Source organism: Rhineura floridana, chromosome 4 (genome assembly GCF_030035675.1).
Source record: "Rhineura floridana isolate rRhiFlo1 chromosome 4, rRhiFlo1.hap2, whole genome shotgun sequence".
Taxonomy (NCBI): domain Eukaryota; kingdom Metazoa; phylum Chordata; class Lepidosauria; order Squamata; family Rhineuridae; genus Rhineura; species Rhineura floridana.
Window position 1 is genome coordinate 206,099,973 of NC_084483.1, and position 19,660 is coordinate 206,119,632.

Below are 19,660 nucleotides of genomic sequence, written 5' to 3' on the forward strand. Positions count from 1 at the left end.
GAGAACTGGGCCGATGACACTGAAGGCCCAATTTTGTGCTGATGTTAAATGAACCTGGCCACCCGGGGGGGGGGGCAACCAGAGCTGCTCTTGCGGATGATCTCAGCGATCGAGCTGGGATATAAGGGTTCAGGCAGTCCCTAAAATAGCCTGGACCCAAGTTGTTCATGGCTTTGTAAATGAATACAAGGACCTTGAACCTGGCTCAGTAGTGGTTGGGCAGCCAGTGCAGACGTTTGCACCATGGTGTCGCATGTTCTTAGCCATGTGCTCCCATCAGCAATCTGGCCGCTGCATTTTGCACCAGCTGGAGCTTCTGAACCAGGGCCACATGAAAGTTCTTTTGTGCTATCACCATCCATCTCGTCTCTTTGCCTACTCTTGCGTTGGGGACATAAGAACATAAGAAGAGCCTGCTGGATCAGGCCAGTGGCCCATCTAGTCCAGCATCCTGTTCTCACAGTGGCCAACCAGGTGCCTGGGGGAAGCCCGCAAGCAGGACCCGAGTGCAAGAACACTCTCCCCTCCTGAGGCTTCCGGCAACTGGTTTTCAGAAGCATGCTGCCTCTGACTAGGGTGGCAGAGCACAGCCATCATGGCTAGTAGCCATTGATAGCCCTGTCCTCCATGAATTTGCCTAATCTTCTTTTAAAGCTGTCCAAGCTGGTGGCCATTACTGCATCTTGTGGGAGCAAATTCCATAGTTTAACTATGCGCTGAGTAAAGAAGTACTTCCTTTTGTCTGTCCTGAATCTTCCAACATTCAGCTTCTTTGAATGTCCACGAGTTCTAGTATTATGAGAGAGGGAGAAAAACTTTTCTCTATCCACTTTCTCAATGCCATGCATAATTTTATACACTTCTATCATGTTTAAGAACATAAGAGGAGCCTGCTGGGTCGGGCCAGTGGCCCATCAACTCCAGCATCCTGTTCTCACAGTGGCCCACCAGATGCCCCAATGGGAAGCCCATAAGCAGGACCTAAGCACAAGAGCACTCTCCCCCCCTGCGGTTTCCAGCAACTGGTATTCAGAGCCACTGTGGCTAGTAGCCTTTGATACCCTTCTCCTTCCTGAATTTGCCTAATCCTCTTTTAAAGCCATCCAATTTGGTGGCCATCACTGCCTCCTCTGGGAGCGAGTTCCATAGTTTAACTATGTGCTGCATAAAAAAGTACTTTCTTTTGTCTGTCCTGAATCTTCCAACATTCACCTTCATTGGATGTCCACAAGTTCTAGAGTTATGAGAGAGGGAGGAAATCTTTTCTCTGTCCATTCTCTCCATGCCACACATAATTTTAAAAACTTCTATCATGTCACTTCTTACTTGCCTTCTCTCTAAACTAAAAAGCCTCAAATGATGCATCCTTTCCTCACAGGGAGGGGAGCCAGTTTGAGAGACTGCTCCTGAAGCAGATAGGTCAAGGTCCTGCTACTTGGAACCATCTGTGTTCAGACATCAGAGCCCCCTTCAGGCATAGGAAGGAACAGCAATGTGCAATATTGGCCCCTGTGATTGGCAGGTAGCATGAAGCTTTTTGACTGGCCAGGCCTGGTATAAATATCTAGAGCCAGGCCTTCTCTTCTGATGGCTCAATGGAGTAATAACTCCTGGCTTCACACACAATAGCCCTTGCTCTGGCTCCAACCTCAAGCCCGCAGCTCCAAACTGCAAGGGCCTTATTGAAGAACCCCTCTTCCCACACCTGCTTCTGCACAATCATCCATGGGTCCAATCCTGACCAGAACCATGGGAGAAAGAGACAGATGGGCTGAATTTCACATACCAAGTTGAGCTTCAGCAACAAGTCTGTAGTCAGTACTGCACATCTATAGCACATTTTAGTGGGCAAACCACTTTACAGGCGTTGACAACAGCGCACTTAATTCCAATGGTGGCTTGTGGCTCCATGGCAGTGGGGCAGTGGAATCCGCTCCTTCCCCATTGCCATGGACCCACCAGCTGACACTGCTTAATTCTTCAGGATGGGATAAGCTTTGGGTTGCTAGCCCTGAAGCATGTTGTGACGTAGGGATGACAACTGCATTCTTTAATCCTTTAGCTTAAAGAGCTAAAGGATTGTGATTTTGCTAACTTATACTGTGATTTTGCTAACTTACATTGTTTTGATTGATGACTGATTTATGGCATTTTATTGTACTTTATTGAATATGTTGCTGTTTTAACATGCTGCACACTACTTTGCCTCCTCTTTGGATGCACACCTTAACGTGGTGAGGGGGTTTGAGAGTGTTGAAGAAGCTGAGAGCAATGCCGTCAGGAGTCCAGACCAAGAGGCTAGACTCCTAGCAGGGGCACCCAAGGCGGAATGGTCAAAGCTGAAACACCAGACTAAGATGCATCCAAATTCAGAGGAAGGCAATGGTAAACCACCTCTGAATACCTCTTACCATGAAAACCCTATGAACAGAGTATCCAAAATGCAACACGAGATAGTGCTGGTAGATGAGACCCCCAGGTCAGAAGACACTCACTGAGCTACTGGAGAAGAACAAAGGACAACTACGAGTAGCGCTGTGACTAATGACGCAGCTGGGTCAAAGCCGAAAGGAAGCCCAGAGGCTGATGCGCATAGATGTGAAAGGAGAATCCGGAGCTGTACGACGCACACAATAGGAACATGGAATGTGAGAAGCATGAACCAGGGAAAGTTAGAAATTGTCGAACAAGAAATGGAATGCATCAACATTACAATACTTGGTGTGAGCGAACTAAAATGGACGGGAATGGGACATTTCCAATCAGGCAACTACAAAATATTTTATGCAGGAAATTAAGAAGAAAAGGGGTTGCTTTAATAGTGAGAAGTGATGTAGCAAGAGCAATTAGGAGCTACAACGCAAGGTCTGAGCGAGTGATATCAGTGAGATTAAATGGGAAACCTATCAACATAACCATCATCCAAGTATATGCTCCGACGGCAAACGCAGAAGAAGAGGAATTGGAGAGATTTTATGCAGAAGTACAGGAAGAAATTGATCACACACCAAAACAAGATGTTCTGATAATCATGGGGGATTGGAATGCAAAAGTAGGGAACAGAGAAGAATTAGGAATTGAGGGGAAATGGGGCCTAGGAGACAGAAACGAAGCAGGAGACAGACTTACTGAATTCTGTGAAGCCAATAATTTGTTTCTTGCGAACACATTTTTTGAGCAACCGAAAAGACGTCTATACACGTGGACATCACCAAATGGTCCATATAGGAATCAAATTGATTAAATAATTGGTAGCAGAAGATGGAGAAGTTCCATACTTTCTGCAATATCAAAACCAGGAGCACACTCCGGTACAGATCATGAACTGGTCGTATCGAAAATCAGAGTAAAGCTAAAGAAGACCAACAAAGCAATCATAATGCCAAAATACAATTTAAATAACATCCCAGAAGCATATAAAGATCAAATAAGGAACAGATTTGAGGCTTTAAACTTAGTTGACAGAGAACCAGAAGAACTATGCAATGAAGTCAGAGACGTTATCAGAGAAGAATGCAAAAAGACAATCCCTCTAGTCAAAAAGAGAGAAAGACCCCATTGGATGACTGAAGAAACTCTTCAAATGGTTAAAGAAAGAAGGAAAGCAAAAGCAAAAGGAGATAGAAACACGGTCAGAACCCTAAATGCAACAATACAGCGACTAGTACGTAGGGACAAAGAGAACTATTACAATAGTTACTGTATAGAAATAGAAGAGGACAACAAAAAGGGTAGAACAAGAGCCCTATTCCAAAAGATTAGAGAAATGAAAGGAAATTTTAAACCAAGCGTAGGGATGTTGAATAATCAACAGAGGAACACACTGACTGACCGAGATGAAATAAAAGGAAGATGGAAGCAATACACTGAAGAACTCTACGAAACAGATGCCCGGATAACAGATTCATTCACGGAGGAACCATATGATGAAGAACCAGAAATTTTAGAATGTGAGGTGAAAGCTGCTCTTAAAATACTTGGAAGAAACAAATCACCAGAAATAGATGGCATACCAACAGAGTTGCTACAAGCTACTGAGACTGAATCAGTACAAATTTTGACAAAAATCTGTCAAGAAATATGGAAAATTAAACTATGGCCCACAGACTGGAAGTGTTCCATATACATCCCAATTGCAAAGAAAGGGGATCCCAGGGAACGCAGTAATTATCGAACTATTGCCTTAATATCCCATGCAAGTAAAGTAATGCTCAAGATTCTACAACAAAGGCTCTTGCCATATATGGAGCAAGAAATGTCAGACGTCCAAGCTGGATTTAGAAAGGGAAGAGGTACCAGAGATCATATTGCAAGCATACGTTGGATAATGGAACGGAGCAAGGAATTTCGGGAAAAAATCACCCTGTGCTTTATAGATTATAGCAAACCCTTTGACTGTGTAGATCATGAAAAACTATGGAATACTTTAAAAGAAATGGGGGTGCCACAGCATCTGATTGTCCTGATGCGCAACCTATACTCTGGACAAGAGGCTACTGTAAGGACAGAATACGGAGAAACCGATTGGTTCCCCATCGGAAAGGGTGTGAGACAGGGGTGTATTTTATCACCCTATTTATTTAATCTATACGCAGAAGATATCATACGGAAAGCAGGATTGGACCAAGAAGAAGGAGGTGTGAAAATTAGAGGGAGAAATATCAATAATTTAAGATATGCAGATGATACCATACTACTAGCAGAAACTAATAATGATTTGACACAAAGGCTGATGAAAGTTAAAGAGGAAAGCACAAAAGCAGGACTGCAGCTGAATGTCAAAAAGACTAAAGTAATGACAACAGAAGATTTATGTAACTTTACAGTTGACAATGAGGACATTGAACTTGTCAAGGATTATCAATACCTTGGCACAGTCATTAACCAAAAGGGAGACAATAGTCAAGAAATCAGAAGAAGGCTAGGACTGGGGAGGGCAGCTGTGAGAGAACTAGAAAAGGTCCTCAAATGCAAAGATGTATCACTGAACACCAAAGTCAGGATCATTCAGACCATGGTATTCCCGATCTCTATGTATGGATGTGAAAGTTGGACAGTGAAAAAGGCGGATAAGAGAAAAATCAACTCATTTGAAATGTGATCTTGGAGGAGAGCTTTGTGCATACCATGGACTGCAAAAAAGACCAAAAATTGGGTGTTAGAACAAATTAAACCAGAACTATCACTAGAAGCTAAAATGGTGAAACTGAGGTTATCATACTTTGGACGCATCATGAGAAGACATGATTCATTAGAAAAGATAATAATGCTGGGAAAAACAGCAGGGAGTAGAAAAAGAGGAAGGCCAAACAAGAGATGGACTGATTCCATCAAGGAAGCCACAGACCTGAACTTACAAGATCTGAACAGGGTGGTTCATGACAGATGCTCTTGGAGGTCACTGATTCATAGGGTCGCCATAAGTCGTAGTCGACTTGGAGGCACATAACAACAGAGGGTAGGACTAGGTGGCCCCCGAATTGTGGAATAGTCTTCCTGATGAGGTACGCCTGGCGCCAACATTACTATCTTTTCGGCGCCAGGTCAAAACTTTCCTCTTCTCCCAGGCATTTTAATAAGTGTTTTAATATGTGTTTAATATGTGTTATAAACGTTTCAAATTTTAAAAATGTTTAAGGAAACCCATTTTTAATGTTGTTTGAATTGTTTTAAATATATGTTTTATTGTATTTTGATACTGTCTGTCGTGAACCGCCCAGGGAGCTTCGGCTATGGGGCGGTATATAAATTTAATAAATAATAAATAAAATTTAATAAATAATAATAATAGGTATAATGGTTTTAAGTTGCAGGAGTGTAGATTCAGATTGGACATTAGAAGGAACTTCTTGACAGTAAGGGCAGTTCGGCAATGGAACCGACTGCCTAGGGAGGTGGTGGGATCCCCTTCGCTGGTTGTCTTCAAGCAGAGGCTGGACAGCTATCTGCGGGGATGCTCTAGCTGTGGATTTCCTGCTGTGAGCAGGGGGTTGGACTCGATGGCCTACAAGGCCCCTTCCAACTCTATGATTCTATGATTCTACAACACTACTTTGGGGGCTTTTTGACCGAAAAGCAGTATATAAATGAACCACAATAAATAATAACTGAATTAGGCAGAAGGGGAACTGAACTTGAAGATCTGGGATTTGCCAAAGGCCACCCAGAAAATACGTGGTTTAGCAAGGATTTGAACCCAGGGCATTCTTTCAATTTAGCAATGCTCTCTCTCCACTTAGCCACACTGCATGATGCTTTATAATAATTATGTGTTTAAATCTGTTGTAACCCGCCCTGGGACCCTTGGGTGAAGGTTGGGTAACAAATTATTATTATTATTATCATCATCATCATCATCATCATCGGTTCAAGCTGTGTGTAGTTTTTTAAAAAAAAACATTGTGAACCAGTGTTAGACCTGACCTGAGGTTCAAATTCTGCCTGAGCCATGCGCTTCTTCCAAGTCAACTGGAATATTCCCAACCCTTGGATTTTGAGCTTGTTTGTAAAATAAGCACAGTGCATATGAAAAGTCCTACAGTCGCAAAAAACTAAGCTTATTGGAATAGTTATAGCTAGGCCAAATTGATGATATATGCCACAATATGGTAGCGAGACACCCTAGCAAAAAATTAGCAGCAACTTTGACTAAACTCCTAAGAAACACCCTGCTGGATCAGACCAAAGAAGGCCCATCTAGTCAAGCATCCTGTTCTCACAGGGGTCAACCAGATGCCCATGAGAAGCCCAAAAGCAGGAAATGAGCGCAACAGCATTCTCCCTTCTGGCAGTTGTTAGCAACTGGTATTCAGAAGCATACTGCCTCCAACAGTGGAGGGAGAGCATAGTTATTACAGCTAGGAGAAACTGATTGCCTCATCCTCCATGAATTTGTCTATTCCTCTCGTAAACCTGGCCTCCACTCCCTCTTATGCTGTGAACGTGGGCTAAAAGGTGATCCTGCGCTCTTCATGCAACTGTCCAGCAAATATCTCAATGCCAGTAGGTCTACAAACTCCTAACTTTGCCCCCTTTTCTGATCTCTTGCAATGGGATTATACACACTTCAGCTTTTCAACTTGCACGCGGAAAAATGGTTTAAGCTGTACTTACACCACTGGAAAGGTTCTCAGCATACTTTACATGGGGAGAGGAAGTCAGAAAGCCTCTTGGAGGTCTTCGGCATTAATTACCATTCTGAAAAGGACAAGCAAAAGAGCACGGGAATAAGGGTTTTGTTGATATATATCTTAATATAAAAGTAAATTTACAATTATTGCCTCATGCAATTGTACAACCACCTTGCAAAGTAGCTGAATTTCTTTTCTTCTCCCTGTCTTTGAAACTCCCTTCTAACAAGGGCCATATAAAACCAGAATTTGTCTTCAAAATGATACGATGTCTTTACTGAGTACAAGTATGTGCAAATATATTATGGCATATCACTTGCTCTGTTCTGTGCTGACCCTTCAAGGACACAATGGGTTAAAAACCCACAATTAACAAACAACTAAAATACCACTTTCTGAGAAAGGTGCTCCAATGTAGAAAGCTCAAGCCAACAATGTAATGCTGTGGCAGACAAAGCCAATACTATCTCTGAATTACTGAACTTCCATGGAACCTCTCCTCCTGAAATCCCCAGGACGATCAGATGCATTCTATGTTTCTTTACTTCTTTCTGATAAAAATACATCTACTACTCTTAGCACTGCCAAATGTTATACTGCAGCGAGCAAAACTTGCCAGGAATTGACTCTAGCCATCTCGGAAAAATTTCCTCTTGGAATTTTATAATATTGCTGTTTTATATATTTTATTTTATCCTAGTTTACTGCATTTTATTCTTCTATATATTATAATCTTCTCTTTTGAGAGTCTGATGTTCCTGTCTTATACTGGTCATTGACCGTAACAATTAAAAAATCAATCAATCTCTGAATGTATTAATGGGAGCTGGGTAACAAGCAGTTAGAGAAACAACAGTACTGAACCGACATGCACCATGAAGACTTCACTTCAGTTTGTAATGTGCAAAACAGTTTGTAATGTGCAAAACTGTAATGTTCAGTTTTGCACATTACAGATATGGGCAGATGCAGAAGGATTTGAGCTACAGGAATGATAAAACATAGACTACAAAAATCACAAGGGAAGAGTGAAAGAGCCGAACACATCAAGCTGAAAGGAAAGAAGATTATGCAAGGCCATTTTGACAGCAGGTGTTTGACAGCTGTCAAAATGACCAAAAAGGTGTGGAGGGGGGGGGTTAAAGTATAAAGAACAGCATGGAACAGCTGTTGGTTTGATCCCCTGAAAAGTTAACAAGGGATATATTTAAGATTCATGTTAAATATTGGCAAAAGCTCCTAACTTTATGGGGAATTCAACAATGAAAAAAGCAACCCATGAATCACCTTTCCTGGAGAGTTGCAAGAAAAAGGTCAGACAAGGATTTTCAAGGGACCTCTTAGTTGGAGGAAGGTTTGCCTTTCAGCTAAGCATGGACGAATCTATCCATTTCGTGTTGTCTGTTAAGTTCAGCTTGCCTCATCCCTGCAGAAGTTTGCAATTAAAAAAAAAAAAGCCCTTACAAAAATTCGTCAGTGTTTTTTTGGTGTGTGTTTCTCTTAACATACATATTTTGTATGCAATTTTGCCCAATATACACATTTTTTTTGCAAATCATTTTCCGTAACATTCAATTAAGTCATATTTATTTTTTTAATTTATATCCCGCCCTTCTTCCTAAAGAAGCCCAGCACAGCAAACACACAAACAATTAAAACATCTAAGATCAATCCAAATAAAGATGCAGACTGGGAAAGATCTTTACCTGGGAGGCTTTGGTGGTGCATTTTTTGTATGATATTTCAACTAATATTTGCATTTTTAGTTCCAAATCCCAGGAGTGGGCCAATGCAATGTTCTCCAGACACTGTTTGACTACAACTGCCATCATCCCCCAACACTGCCCATGCTGATGGAAGCTTATGAGAGTTGGTTGCTAATACATGCTTTTTTGAACACATTTTTGGCTGGAGAACTGCATCACAAAATTCAAAGGTGTGCAAATTTCAAAAGATAGCTGTGCTTTGGTTCACATATAGTTTCAGAAAGTGCAGATTAGATAGGTCCCCATTAATACACAAACCAAATCCCTCTGCCATGCCTACTTACACCAGAGGAGTCAAGCACATGATCCACTAGGACAGCCTTTCCCAACTAGTGGGCCACCAGATGTTGTTGGACCACAATTCCCATCTTTCCTGACCATTGGAAATGCTGGCTGAGGCTGATGGGAGTTGTGGTCCAACAACATCTGGTGGCCCACTAGTTGGGAAAGGCTGCACTAGGATCTTCTTTATTTCACTCCAAAAATTTATCCTGTCTCCACAACTTAAGATCATAAGAAGATCCCAGCTGGATCAAACCAAAGGCATCCATCTAGTCCAGAGTCCTGTTCTCACAGTGTGCAGCTGGCTGTCCTAGTGGGAAGCCTGCAAGCTGGACCCGAATGCAACACGGCTATGTGTCTTATGCACGTCCAAACCATTAATATTTCAGTAATATAGTTTGGAGGTTACCAACAGGGCCGGCTCTAGGCATGTGAGGGTCCTTGGGCATCAGCTTGCCCTGGCCCCCCGGTGGGTGGGTGGGTGTGCACACGCGCATGGCCCCCCACGTGCCCCCCACCTGTCTAGTCTTTACCATTGCCCTTAATGAAGATGGTGGCCGCGGGAATGAAGCCTCCGCCGCCATCTTTGTTGATGGCACACGTGTGTGCTATGCGCACACATCTCTGCCATCAACTAAGATGGCAGCAGCGGCTTCAGTACCTTAGGGAAGCTGTGGCCGCCACCTTCATTAAGGGCAATGCTAAAAAGCCGGCTGACAAGTAAGTGGGGGGCGTGGATCGCGGAAGGGGAGGGGAGGCCCCTGAGGGGCTCCTGTAGCTCCGGGGCCCTCGGGCCAGTGCCCAACCTGGCCGTCCTTTAGAACCGGCCCTGGTTACCAAAGCATGGGTGACAGAGGCTAGGTACGATTGCTGTAGATAGGGCGGCAGATGGCATACAAGTCAGAGCTTGAAAAAAGCATTCCTGCCCAGTGCCTACGAGTTGCACCTCTCCAGACAATCACAAGTCCAGCAGCATCCCCAGGTTAGTGCCAGGCCTTTCGGGGGGGGTACACTAACTTGGGCAGCTTTAAAGTGGGATTAGACAAATTCATGGTGGATGAGGTTGTCAATGGCTACTAGCCACAATGGTTAATGTTCTGCCTTTGGGATCAGACAGAGATGATGTCTGCACTCAGGTCCTGCTTGCAATCCTTCTCACAGGCATCTGGCTGGCCACTGTGAGAACAAAACGGTGGACTGGATGGGCCACTGGCCTGATCCAACTGCAAGGCTCTTCTTATGTTCTTGAAGTCCAAAACTGTGGGTTACTGTCAATTATTAATTTGAACTAAATCCGTCAAATCTTCAGCGACAGGTCTGTACTACTAAGAACCCAGGAAGCTACCTTATACCGAGACATTGGTCCATCTAGCTCAGTACTGGACACGCTGACTGACAGCGGCTCTCCAAGGTTTCAGGCAGGGAGTCTCTTCCAGCACTACCTAGAGATGATTGCCAGGGATTGAACCTGGAACCTGGAAACAAAGCCCTATGAGGAGAGACTGAAAGAACTGGCATGTTTAGCCTGCAGAAGACTGAGGGGAGATATGATAGCATTCTCTAAGTCCTTGAAATGTTGCCACACAGAGGAGGGCCAGGATCTCTTCTCGATCGTCCCAGAGTGCAGGACATGGAATAATGGGCTCAAGCTGCAGGAAGCCAGATTTCAACTGAACATCAGGAAAAACTTCCTAACTGTTAGAGCCATTTGAAAATGGAACCAATGACCTAGAGAGGCAGTGGGCTCTCCGACACGGGAGGCCTTCCAGAGGCAGCTGGACAGCCATCTGTCGGGAGTGTTTTGGTTTGGATTCCTGCATTGCGCAGGGGGGTAGACTGGATGGCCTTACAGGCCCTTTCGAACTCTACTGTTCTATGATTCTATGAACCTCCTACGTGCAAAGCAGATGCTCTGCCACTGAGCTACAAAGAATCTCCCCTCAGTCTCCTCTTCTCCAGGCTAAACATGCCCAGTTCTTCAGTCTCTCCTCATAGTGCTTTGTTTCCAGTCCCCTGATCATCTTTGTTGCCCTCCTCTGAACCCGTTCCAATTTGTCTGCATCCTTCTTGAAATGAGGAGACCAGAACTGGACGCAGTATTCAAGATGAGGTCTAACCAGTGCTGAATAGAGGGGAACTAGTACTTCACGCGATTTGGAAACTATACTTCTGTTAATGCAGCCTAATATAGCATTTGCCTTTTTTGCAGCCACATCACACTGTTGGCTCATATTCAGCTTGCGATCAACGACAATTCTACAGCCCTTCCCAGATCCTTATGGGAAGCCTGAGCACAACAGCACTTTCCCCACTTGTGATTTCTCAGTACTATTTGATTTCAGAACAACTTGCTAAGTCGGGGCAGGGAACCTCAGACCAGGGGGCCAAATACCACCCCCTAGGTCTCTCTGTCCAATCCTTGGGACTCTGCCCAGATCACGCCCCCTCCACAGGCCACATCCCTCACTGGCCTTGCTCTGGGCCCTCATCAAGTGATTTTACCTGGTCAGGATGTGTCCTTGAACTGCAATGGCAGCTCTCGCTTGCCTGGCTAGGGATTGGTGTGTGTCTGGGCCCACCCACTGTGCCCGCACCTACTGCTTATATGTGGCCCCCAAAAGGTTGCATACAAAGGACTGTGGCCCTCTGGCGGAAAAAGCTTCCCCACCCCTGTGCTAACTGAAGACAGACGATGTGGATTTCTAGATATGCTCTCGTACCGTTAAATTTAAACAAAATTTAAGGGCTTTAACCCTGCAGCCTCATCTTGGGGATCCAAGTCTGCCGTCCTAGCATTAACCAGACAGAGCAGCAAGTGTCATTAATCTCTATAACTAATGCAGAGGTTAAAGCTGACAAACCTTTGTCCTGCCTGCATTATTCATTAATGAAATTAACTTGTTAAAGGGGTAGAGGAGGAGGACAAGGAAACAGAGAAACAGAGGCCTAAGAAAAGGGAAGTTCTTCCATTTTTGGTGCAGTAAAAAGTCAAAGGGTGGTGGTAGAAGAAATTACATATTAGTATGAAAATCGTGGACGCAACTGTGGAACAGAATGAACAATCCAATCCCCGACTTAAAAGCCGCACTAAAAGGCAGCTCAAATTTACAATGGATGAGCCTTCGTGGCAATCTGTTTTTCCGATATTAAAAATCTCATTTTCTCAGTGCCAAGGACAAGTGGATGCGTGAGGCATTGGAGTATCAACTCGGCATTGTCTCATTTGACATTAAATCATTCTCATTTTCAGCTCAGATTTTCTAATATCTCCTTGGGAGCCACTTCAGTCTTCCTTTCTCTCTGGTTGCAATTAAGATGTTTTGAGTACAGTCTGCACTACCATCACCACCTTCTCTCGCACCACCACCCCCAAGTCACCAGCACCATCAGCTTCCTTTAAGGAAGCTATGTGCTTTTTGAGCAATTTCATGGCAGGCAATAAAACCAACCGGTGCAGTCTATCCATTAGGTTTCATCTGCTGAATTACTGTCTGACGGGCAAAAACTAACTTGTACTTATTTGTTTATTTTTTGTGCTTATATACTGCTTTTTGTCACAAGACAAGACTTCATAAAAATAAATAAGTCATATCATTACAAATCACAGAAAGCAATTAATGTTGTTGCTGTTATGTGCTTCCAAGTCGACTATGGCTTATGGCGACCCTATGAATCAGCGACCTCCAAGAGCATCTCTCATGAACCACCCTGTTCAGATCTTGTAAGTTCAGGTCCGTGGCTTCCTTTATGGAATCAACCCATCTCTTGTTTGGCCTTCCTCTTTTTCTACTCCCTTCTGTTTTCCCCAGCATTATTGTCTTTTCTAGTGAATCATGCAATTAATACAACAGTGAAATATCAGCAACATCAATAAGAAAACCACAAAATCAGCACATAGAAACAGAGGAAGGTGCCTTATACTAAAATCAGACCACTGGCCCATCCAGCTTAGCACTGTCTACACGGACTGGCAGCAGCACTACCTGGAGATGCCGGGGATTGAACCTGGGACCTTCTGCATTCAAGGCAGGTGCTCTGCCACTGAGCTACAGCAATTCCACAAAGGACTATAAAACAGAGTGGGCTCAAGACTCAAAAACAGTCTAACCCTAACTCACTAAAAACTAGAAAAAAACAAGTAAATTTCCGTTGAGTCCCAAGAAATGTCAGGCCTCCAGGACGGTGTTGCAGAAACAGGACACCACTACCACACACACACATAAGCCACTTAGTTCTTCGCCTCCTGCCTCTCCATGCTCCGGATTGACAGTCCATTAACGTCCTCTCCATCTTATGCTCTGACTGCTGACTGAGAGCCACAGGACAAGAGCCCTTTGGCTCTCACCCTTTGGCTCGCGCCCTTGCCAGGCACCAGCTCGTCCACAATGGCTGGAAACAGTAAGGAGGAAGAGGTTCAGACTGATTAAGAGAAGACCATTTAGTTTTTTTTAATTAATTGAATGGATCACTTCATTCATTTTTTTTCTCTTTCGAGAACGCCAGCCTCCTGTTAGAGTCAGGCTGTGGATGTGAGTGCTATACCCAAATCCAGGCCTGGAGTCAATGTTCTTCAGCCCAGGGTCCCAGAATTCATACTGCAAGCTCCTAGAGGCAGAGACCTCTCCTCTTGCATCCTGTGAAGTGACATGCACTTTGATGGTGTTATTGAGATGGGGGGGGCACAGCAGGGGAATGTTTCTTCAGTGAAGCCTCTCAGTGACACCCACACACATACCTTCCTGTTTCTAGCTGCTAAAGACTGCACTGCTAAGTATATCTAACAAACCACTTTCATAACTTTGCACTATGTAGTTACATCCAGATATGGAGGCGTTCCACCGTTTCATTTTTTTTCCTTGCCACCTTTTGAGTGGGCTGTGGTGATTACATCAAGGGCAGCATGTATTCAATGAAGGTATCACACAAGTGCACAGATTATAATGAATACCAAATTCAGCAGCCTGAGATATTTGGCTTTCATTTTAAATCAGAAAGCAAGTTTCTAGCCCTCAATGCTACATAGGAAAAAGCAGGTGAGCGCTGGCTGCTGCTGCTGGCACCTGAGAAGCTAAAGGGATGGCTGAGCAGAGTATCTAGAACATGAAAGGGCAGGGGGCATCAGAGCCTTGCATAACTAATTCTTTGCCCCACCCTATGAACAGCTGAAACAGAATTATGCAAAGTTGCATATTTTATCATTGTAACCTTCCCCGGGATCTTATGGGAAAGGGCAGGTAAGAAATCTAATAAATACATAAATATATTGCAAACTGCTTGTTTTGCATCAATTATTATTGTTGTTTGTGAATGGCCCATATGGCATGGTTAATTGGCTGGTGTATAAATGCCAACAGGGTAAAATTAGATCAAATAAATAAATTCTGTACTCTTTATACATGGATGCAAAATAAGCAATATTTTTCCAACAGTTTATAAAGAGAATTTCATCCATGTTTACCCTATTGGCATTTATATACCGGCCAATTAACCAGGCTTTCTTGACAGTCCACAAACAACAATATTAATTAATTGTAAATAAATACAAATGCAGCACAGAATGAGCGTAAAACCACAGAAGCAACCTAAACACAATAAAAAATGCAGTAAAACCCAACAAGGGTTGGCGAGGGGACACTAATAGTTCTAAGAACTACAAAGCATTAAATTTAAAAGGCCTGGGAGAACATCTTCACCTGACACTGAAAAGATTCTAATACAGGTAGCAGGCAAGCCCTTCTGGAGATATCGTTCCCAGAACTGGGCCACCACTACCAAAAAGGCCCTGTCCCACGAAACCACCCGCCTCAGCCTATTAGGCGGGAGAATCTGGAGAAGGGTCTCTGATTAAGGTTGTTAAGTTCTGGGCAGGTATCTATGCAAAAAGGCATTCCTTCAGGTATCCTGGCCCCAAATAATTCAGGGCTTGAAAGGGGTAATAGCAACATTTTGAACTGGGCACAAGAACAGACGGGAAGCCAGTGCAGATAACAAAGCACTGGGGTGATGTGTGGATAATCTACCAGTCCCCATGAATAATTTCACTGCTCTATTTTTGAGAGAGCTGGAGCTTCCAGATGATTTTCAAAGGCAGTCCAATGTAGAAGGCATTGCAGTAATCCATCCAGGAGGTTACCAGATAATTGTCACAAGGATCTCTCTGTCCAGATAGAGCCATACCTCGTAGCTGAAGCTAATAAAAAGGTCACCTGTGCCTCAGGGGAGAAAGCTGGACCTAGGAGAAGTCCCAAACGACAAACCTACACTTCTAACAAGCAGTGCAACGCCATCCAGAACAGGCTGACTTCCACCTAACTGAGCTGAGAGACCACCCATGGGCCACAGATCCATCTTATCTGGGTCACGTTTCAGTTTACTTGCCCTTATCCAAACTACTACTGTGCTCAAACACTGGTTCAGAATCCCACACTGCCTGCAGCCAGTCAGCCCTTTTCACATACCAAAAGTGTATCAAACATAAAGCACCTGTCATTTTAAAAAAAGTTTTAAAACACAAATAAAAAAGTACACAAATTCAAAGACTCATACTAAGTAAAAACCAGAGCTTGGAAGATTGCTTTTAAAAAGGAATAAATTACAATAACTATTACAATTGTTCAGAAAGGAATTGATTACTTTACCGTTACTCAAAAGCAGAGCTTGGAAAAGTTAGTTTTTTGAACTACAACTCCCATCATTCCCAGCCAGCATGGCCACTGGATTGGGCTGATGGGAGTTGTAGTTCAAAAAAGTAACTTTTCCAAGCTCTGCTCAAAAGTAATCACTGCAATTACACTTAAGTTACTTTTAAAAAAAAATTAGAGTGCCTGCCTTCAAGGTAGCTGACCTTTGGCTGCTGCACACGAAGTCGCCTAAAACAACATTAAAAATACACACATACAGAGGTAGTAGAATAATTATTTTTATCCATAAGATAGCAATGGTGGTCTCTCTGCTGGTAAGGGTGGTGGGGAGGGAGGCTGAGGCCACTACTCAGATCTTTGCACATCAAACCAAGTGCCACCACCACCCCACTCAGCCAGACAGCATAATCTCTCTCACTTAACCACCTCCCAGACCCTGCCTTTCCACCAACTAAGGGACACTCACTCAAGCAAACATTTTCCCCTGAGATGCAAAAAAGTTAAAACACTGCAAATGCAGCACAGTAGCCAGAGAGGGTGGTGGAGGCCGCTTTGCGTGCCAAGTGCAAACACAGTATTCACACAGACACACACACACACACACGTTGTCATCTTTCACCTCCACAGTTCTTCATCTCTGTTCTGCTGCTGCCTCCTTCTCTTCCTTTACCCATGCTCTTGCCCTCCAGCTCCTTCCTCCACTCCATTCTTCTCCACCATTGTCCATTTTTTAAACAATTGTTGTCGCCAGTCCGAGAGCCAGTGTAGTGTAGTGGTTAAGGTGGTGGGCTATGACCTGGGAGACCAGGGTTCGAATCCTCACAGAGCCATGAGGCTTCCTGTGTAACCTTGGGCCAGTCACTGCCTCTCAGCCTCAGAGGAAGGCAATGGCAAACCCCCTCTGAATGCTGCTTACCATGAAAACCCTGTTCATAGGGTCGCCATCAGTCGGGATCAACTTGAAGGCAGTCCATTTCCATTTCTCCAGTCCACCCTGTCTTACTCTCCACCCCCTCCCTCGTCGCCTCCTACCCATCCACAGAGCACGAGGGAAGAGTGATGCTGCACAGAAGCCCAGTTTGAGGCACATGATTTTCATCCACAAATCAGAGGAGCAGAAGACTTCCCCTGGTCCCCTCTCCCCCAAGTAATGCCCAAAAGTAATGCTGGAAACATTACAATTACTCCTCAATAAAAAGTAATAAAATTACTGCTCATTCTGTTACAATCAAAATGTACAGGAATTACCCACTTGTTCCTCAAAAAAGAAATAAATGATAAGTAATTCATTTTTTGTAACTAATTACTTCCGAACGCTGGCAAAAACTAATTCAGGAGGCCATAGACCAGGAATTGGGTGCCCTGTGGTCCTCAAGTTTGTCGGACTCCATCAGCCAACACAAACAATAGCCAAAGCTGATGGTAGCTGGTGTCCACCTGCATCTGGGGGACACAGGTTTCCCCTGCCTGCCATGGACTAATGGACATTAAAAACCCACTTGAACAAGCAAGTTTTAACTGCTCACTTAAATGGGAGCTCAAGAAGGGCATCACAGAGCTTTGGGGCCACCTAACACCCCCAAAAGGCCCTCTCTCTATCTCTCACCCACCATACCTCTACCTCTACATTAACCTCTCTATTTTATTTACAAATGTAAAGATTTATAAACCACATTCTCATGGAAAATAAAACAAGGGGCTGTATAAACACAATGCTACAATGACACCAGCAAAAACAATAACATATCAATAAAAACCGTTGGTTAAAAAAACACATTCCGAAGACTTTTCTGAACAATACAGTTTTTAAAAGACATCTGAAAGAAAACAGGAACGATTCTTGCTGAACTCCTATAGGCAAGGGTTTCCACAGGGCCTGCCACACTACAGGCTCAACCCCGGTAAAAGGCTGACCAAACCTGAGGGGCATGGGGCACCACTAGAAGTGTCCCATCAGAAGATTTTGGCAATCGAGGTGGAACATAAGGAATCCAGCGGTCCTTGACATACTTTGGGCTACAGTTTTGTGAATTGACACAGGAACCTTGAACCTAATCAGGCAGCAAATCAGCAGCTGGTGAAGCTTTCTCAGCAAAAGACGTTACCAGTAACCAGCATTTCTAAAGAATTCAGCTTTCCTTACCATGGAACTTGATGCAGAACCTCTGCATATATCCTGTTACTCTATTAATAATTCTGTTATTACTCTACATGTATCTCAGAGAACATTCAGCACACTCAGTTACTTAACTCTAACCACAGAGATCAATGACTTCGCTACTGGTTCCCTCTCCTTTATCACTGTGATTCTTCCTCCCTTCCCTCTTTCCAAAATTTACTTCTCTCACAAAAATTATAATTTCTGCACAGCCTGGTACCATTTCAATTTCCCCTAAGATAGGAAGCAGGAGCACAGGTGAGAGGAAACTACAGCTAGCACAAACTATCCAGAGATGGGCTAAGAGGTTTCGATGGTGCGGACCAGTGCTGAAAACCTGCCAGGCATCTGAGATCCTTTTAACGGAAAATGCCGAGGACTAACCTGGGACTTCTGGCATGCAAAACGTGTGCGTTGCCACTGAGCCATTCCCCCCTGCTCCCCAGCAATGGCCACTTTCCAAAACAACAGAGCATTTGGCCAAGGGAAACTGATCCCTTAAGTGGTTAGTGATGTTTTTTATATGAGGCAGCAGGAAGGCAAAATATACGATTAGGGCTGCTAAATGTCTAAACCAGCCTTTGCCAACCTGGTGCCCTCTAGATGTTTTAGACTACAACTCCAGCTTGTTCTGAGGTCATCTGGTTGGCCGCTGTGAGAACAGGACGCTGGACTAGATGGGCCACGGGCCTGATTCTCAAGGCATGTTCTTAAGGTATCATACAACAGTGCCACTTTCTCCAGGCAGAAGAAACAATGGGAGGCTTTTCCTTCCCAGAATGGAAACCAAGTGCTTCCCGAGACTGCCCATTACGCAAGCCGAGAAAATCTCTGACCTTAACTAGAATCGTCATGATGCCTTAAAAACACAAAACATTTTGTGTGTCAGGCTATCACAAACTGGAAATGGACTGCCTTCACGTCAATCCCGACTTATGGCTACCCTATGAATAGGCATTTCATGGTAGGCAGTACCCAGAGGGGGTTTCCCATTGCCTCCCTCTGAGGCTAGTCCTCCCCAGCTGGCTAGGGCCTGCTCAGCTTGCCACAGCTGCACAAGCCAGCCCCTTCCTTGTCCGCAACTGCCAGCTGGGGGGCAACTGGGCTCCTTGGGACTCTGCAGCTTGCCCACGGCTGCACAGGTGGCAGGGCACGTAACCCCTGAGCCACTCCCTGTAGGGGTGATCTTTAGCTGGCCCTTGACACCCAGGAGACACAAGCGGGATTTGAACTCAGACTCGACTCCCAGCCAGGCTCTCCTCCCCACTGTGCTATACCAGCTGTCCAGCCTGGCTCAAATTAATGGGTGAGCTGGAAGACACACTGAGCATTCTTCACTCCAGAGTCTCTTTAAGGCTGTAGCAAGAAGGCTAGGTCTAAATCAGTGGCTGGCCTAAGGTCTCCAAGAGAACATCACAGCTGAGTGAGGATTGGAACCTGGGTCACCAGAGTCCTAGTCCAACACAGGAAGCTGACTTATGCTGAGTCAGACCATCATCCATCTAGCTCAGGACTGTCTACGCTGACTGGCAGCAGCTCTCCAGGGCTTCAGACAGGGAGTCCTTCCCAGCTCTATTTGGAGAGGTTCTACCACTGAGCCACAGCCCTTCACAGCTCTAACTACTACACCATACTGCCTTATCGGCTGCCCTGCCTGTGAAAAACTGTGAGCAAACTGTTTAG

At 44.4% G+C, this 19,660-nt stretch overlaps 1 protein-coding gene across 15 annotated transcripts in view; it reads right to left on the bottom strand.

Moving 5' to 3' along the window:
- The window catches only part of HMBOX1 (homeobox containing 1), a 165,671-nt gene that overhangs the window by 82,522 nt on the left and 63,489 nt on the right, over positions 1-19,660 (bottom strand). For 14 of the 15 annotated variants that reach the window (XM_061625826.1, XM_061625821.1, XM_061625825.1 and 11 more), the window contains exons 2-3: positions 8,418-8,556; positions 7,114-7,197 (exon numbers count right to left, since the gene is read on the bottom strand). In XM_061625826.1, the coding sequence (XP_061481810.1) occupies positions 7,114-7,136 (23 nt within the window). In that variant the 5' untranslated portion in view covers positions 7,137-7,197; positions 8,418-8,556. The remainder of the gene's footprint in view (positions 1-7,113; positions 7,198-8,417; positions 8,557-19,660) is intronic. The other variant, XM_061625818.1, reaches the window with a different exon arrangement.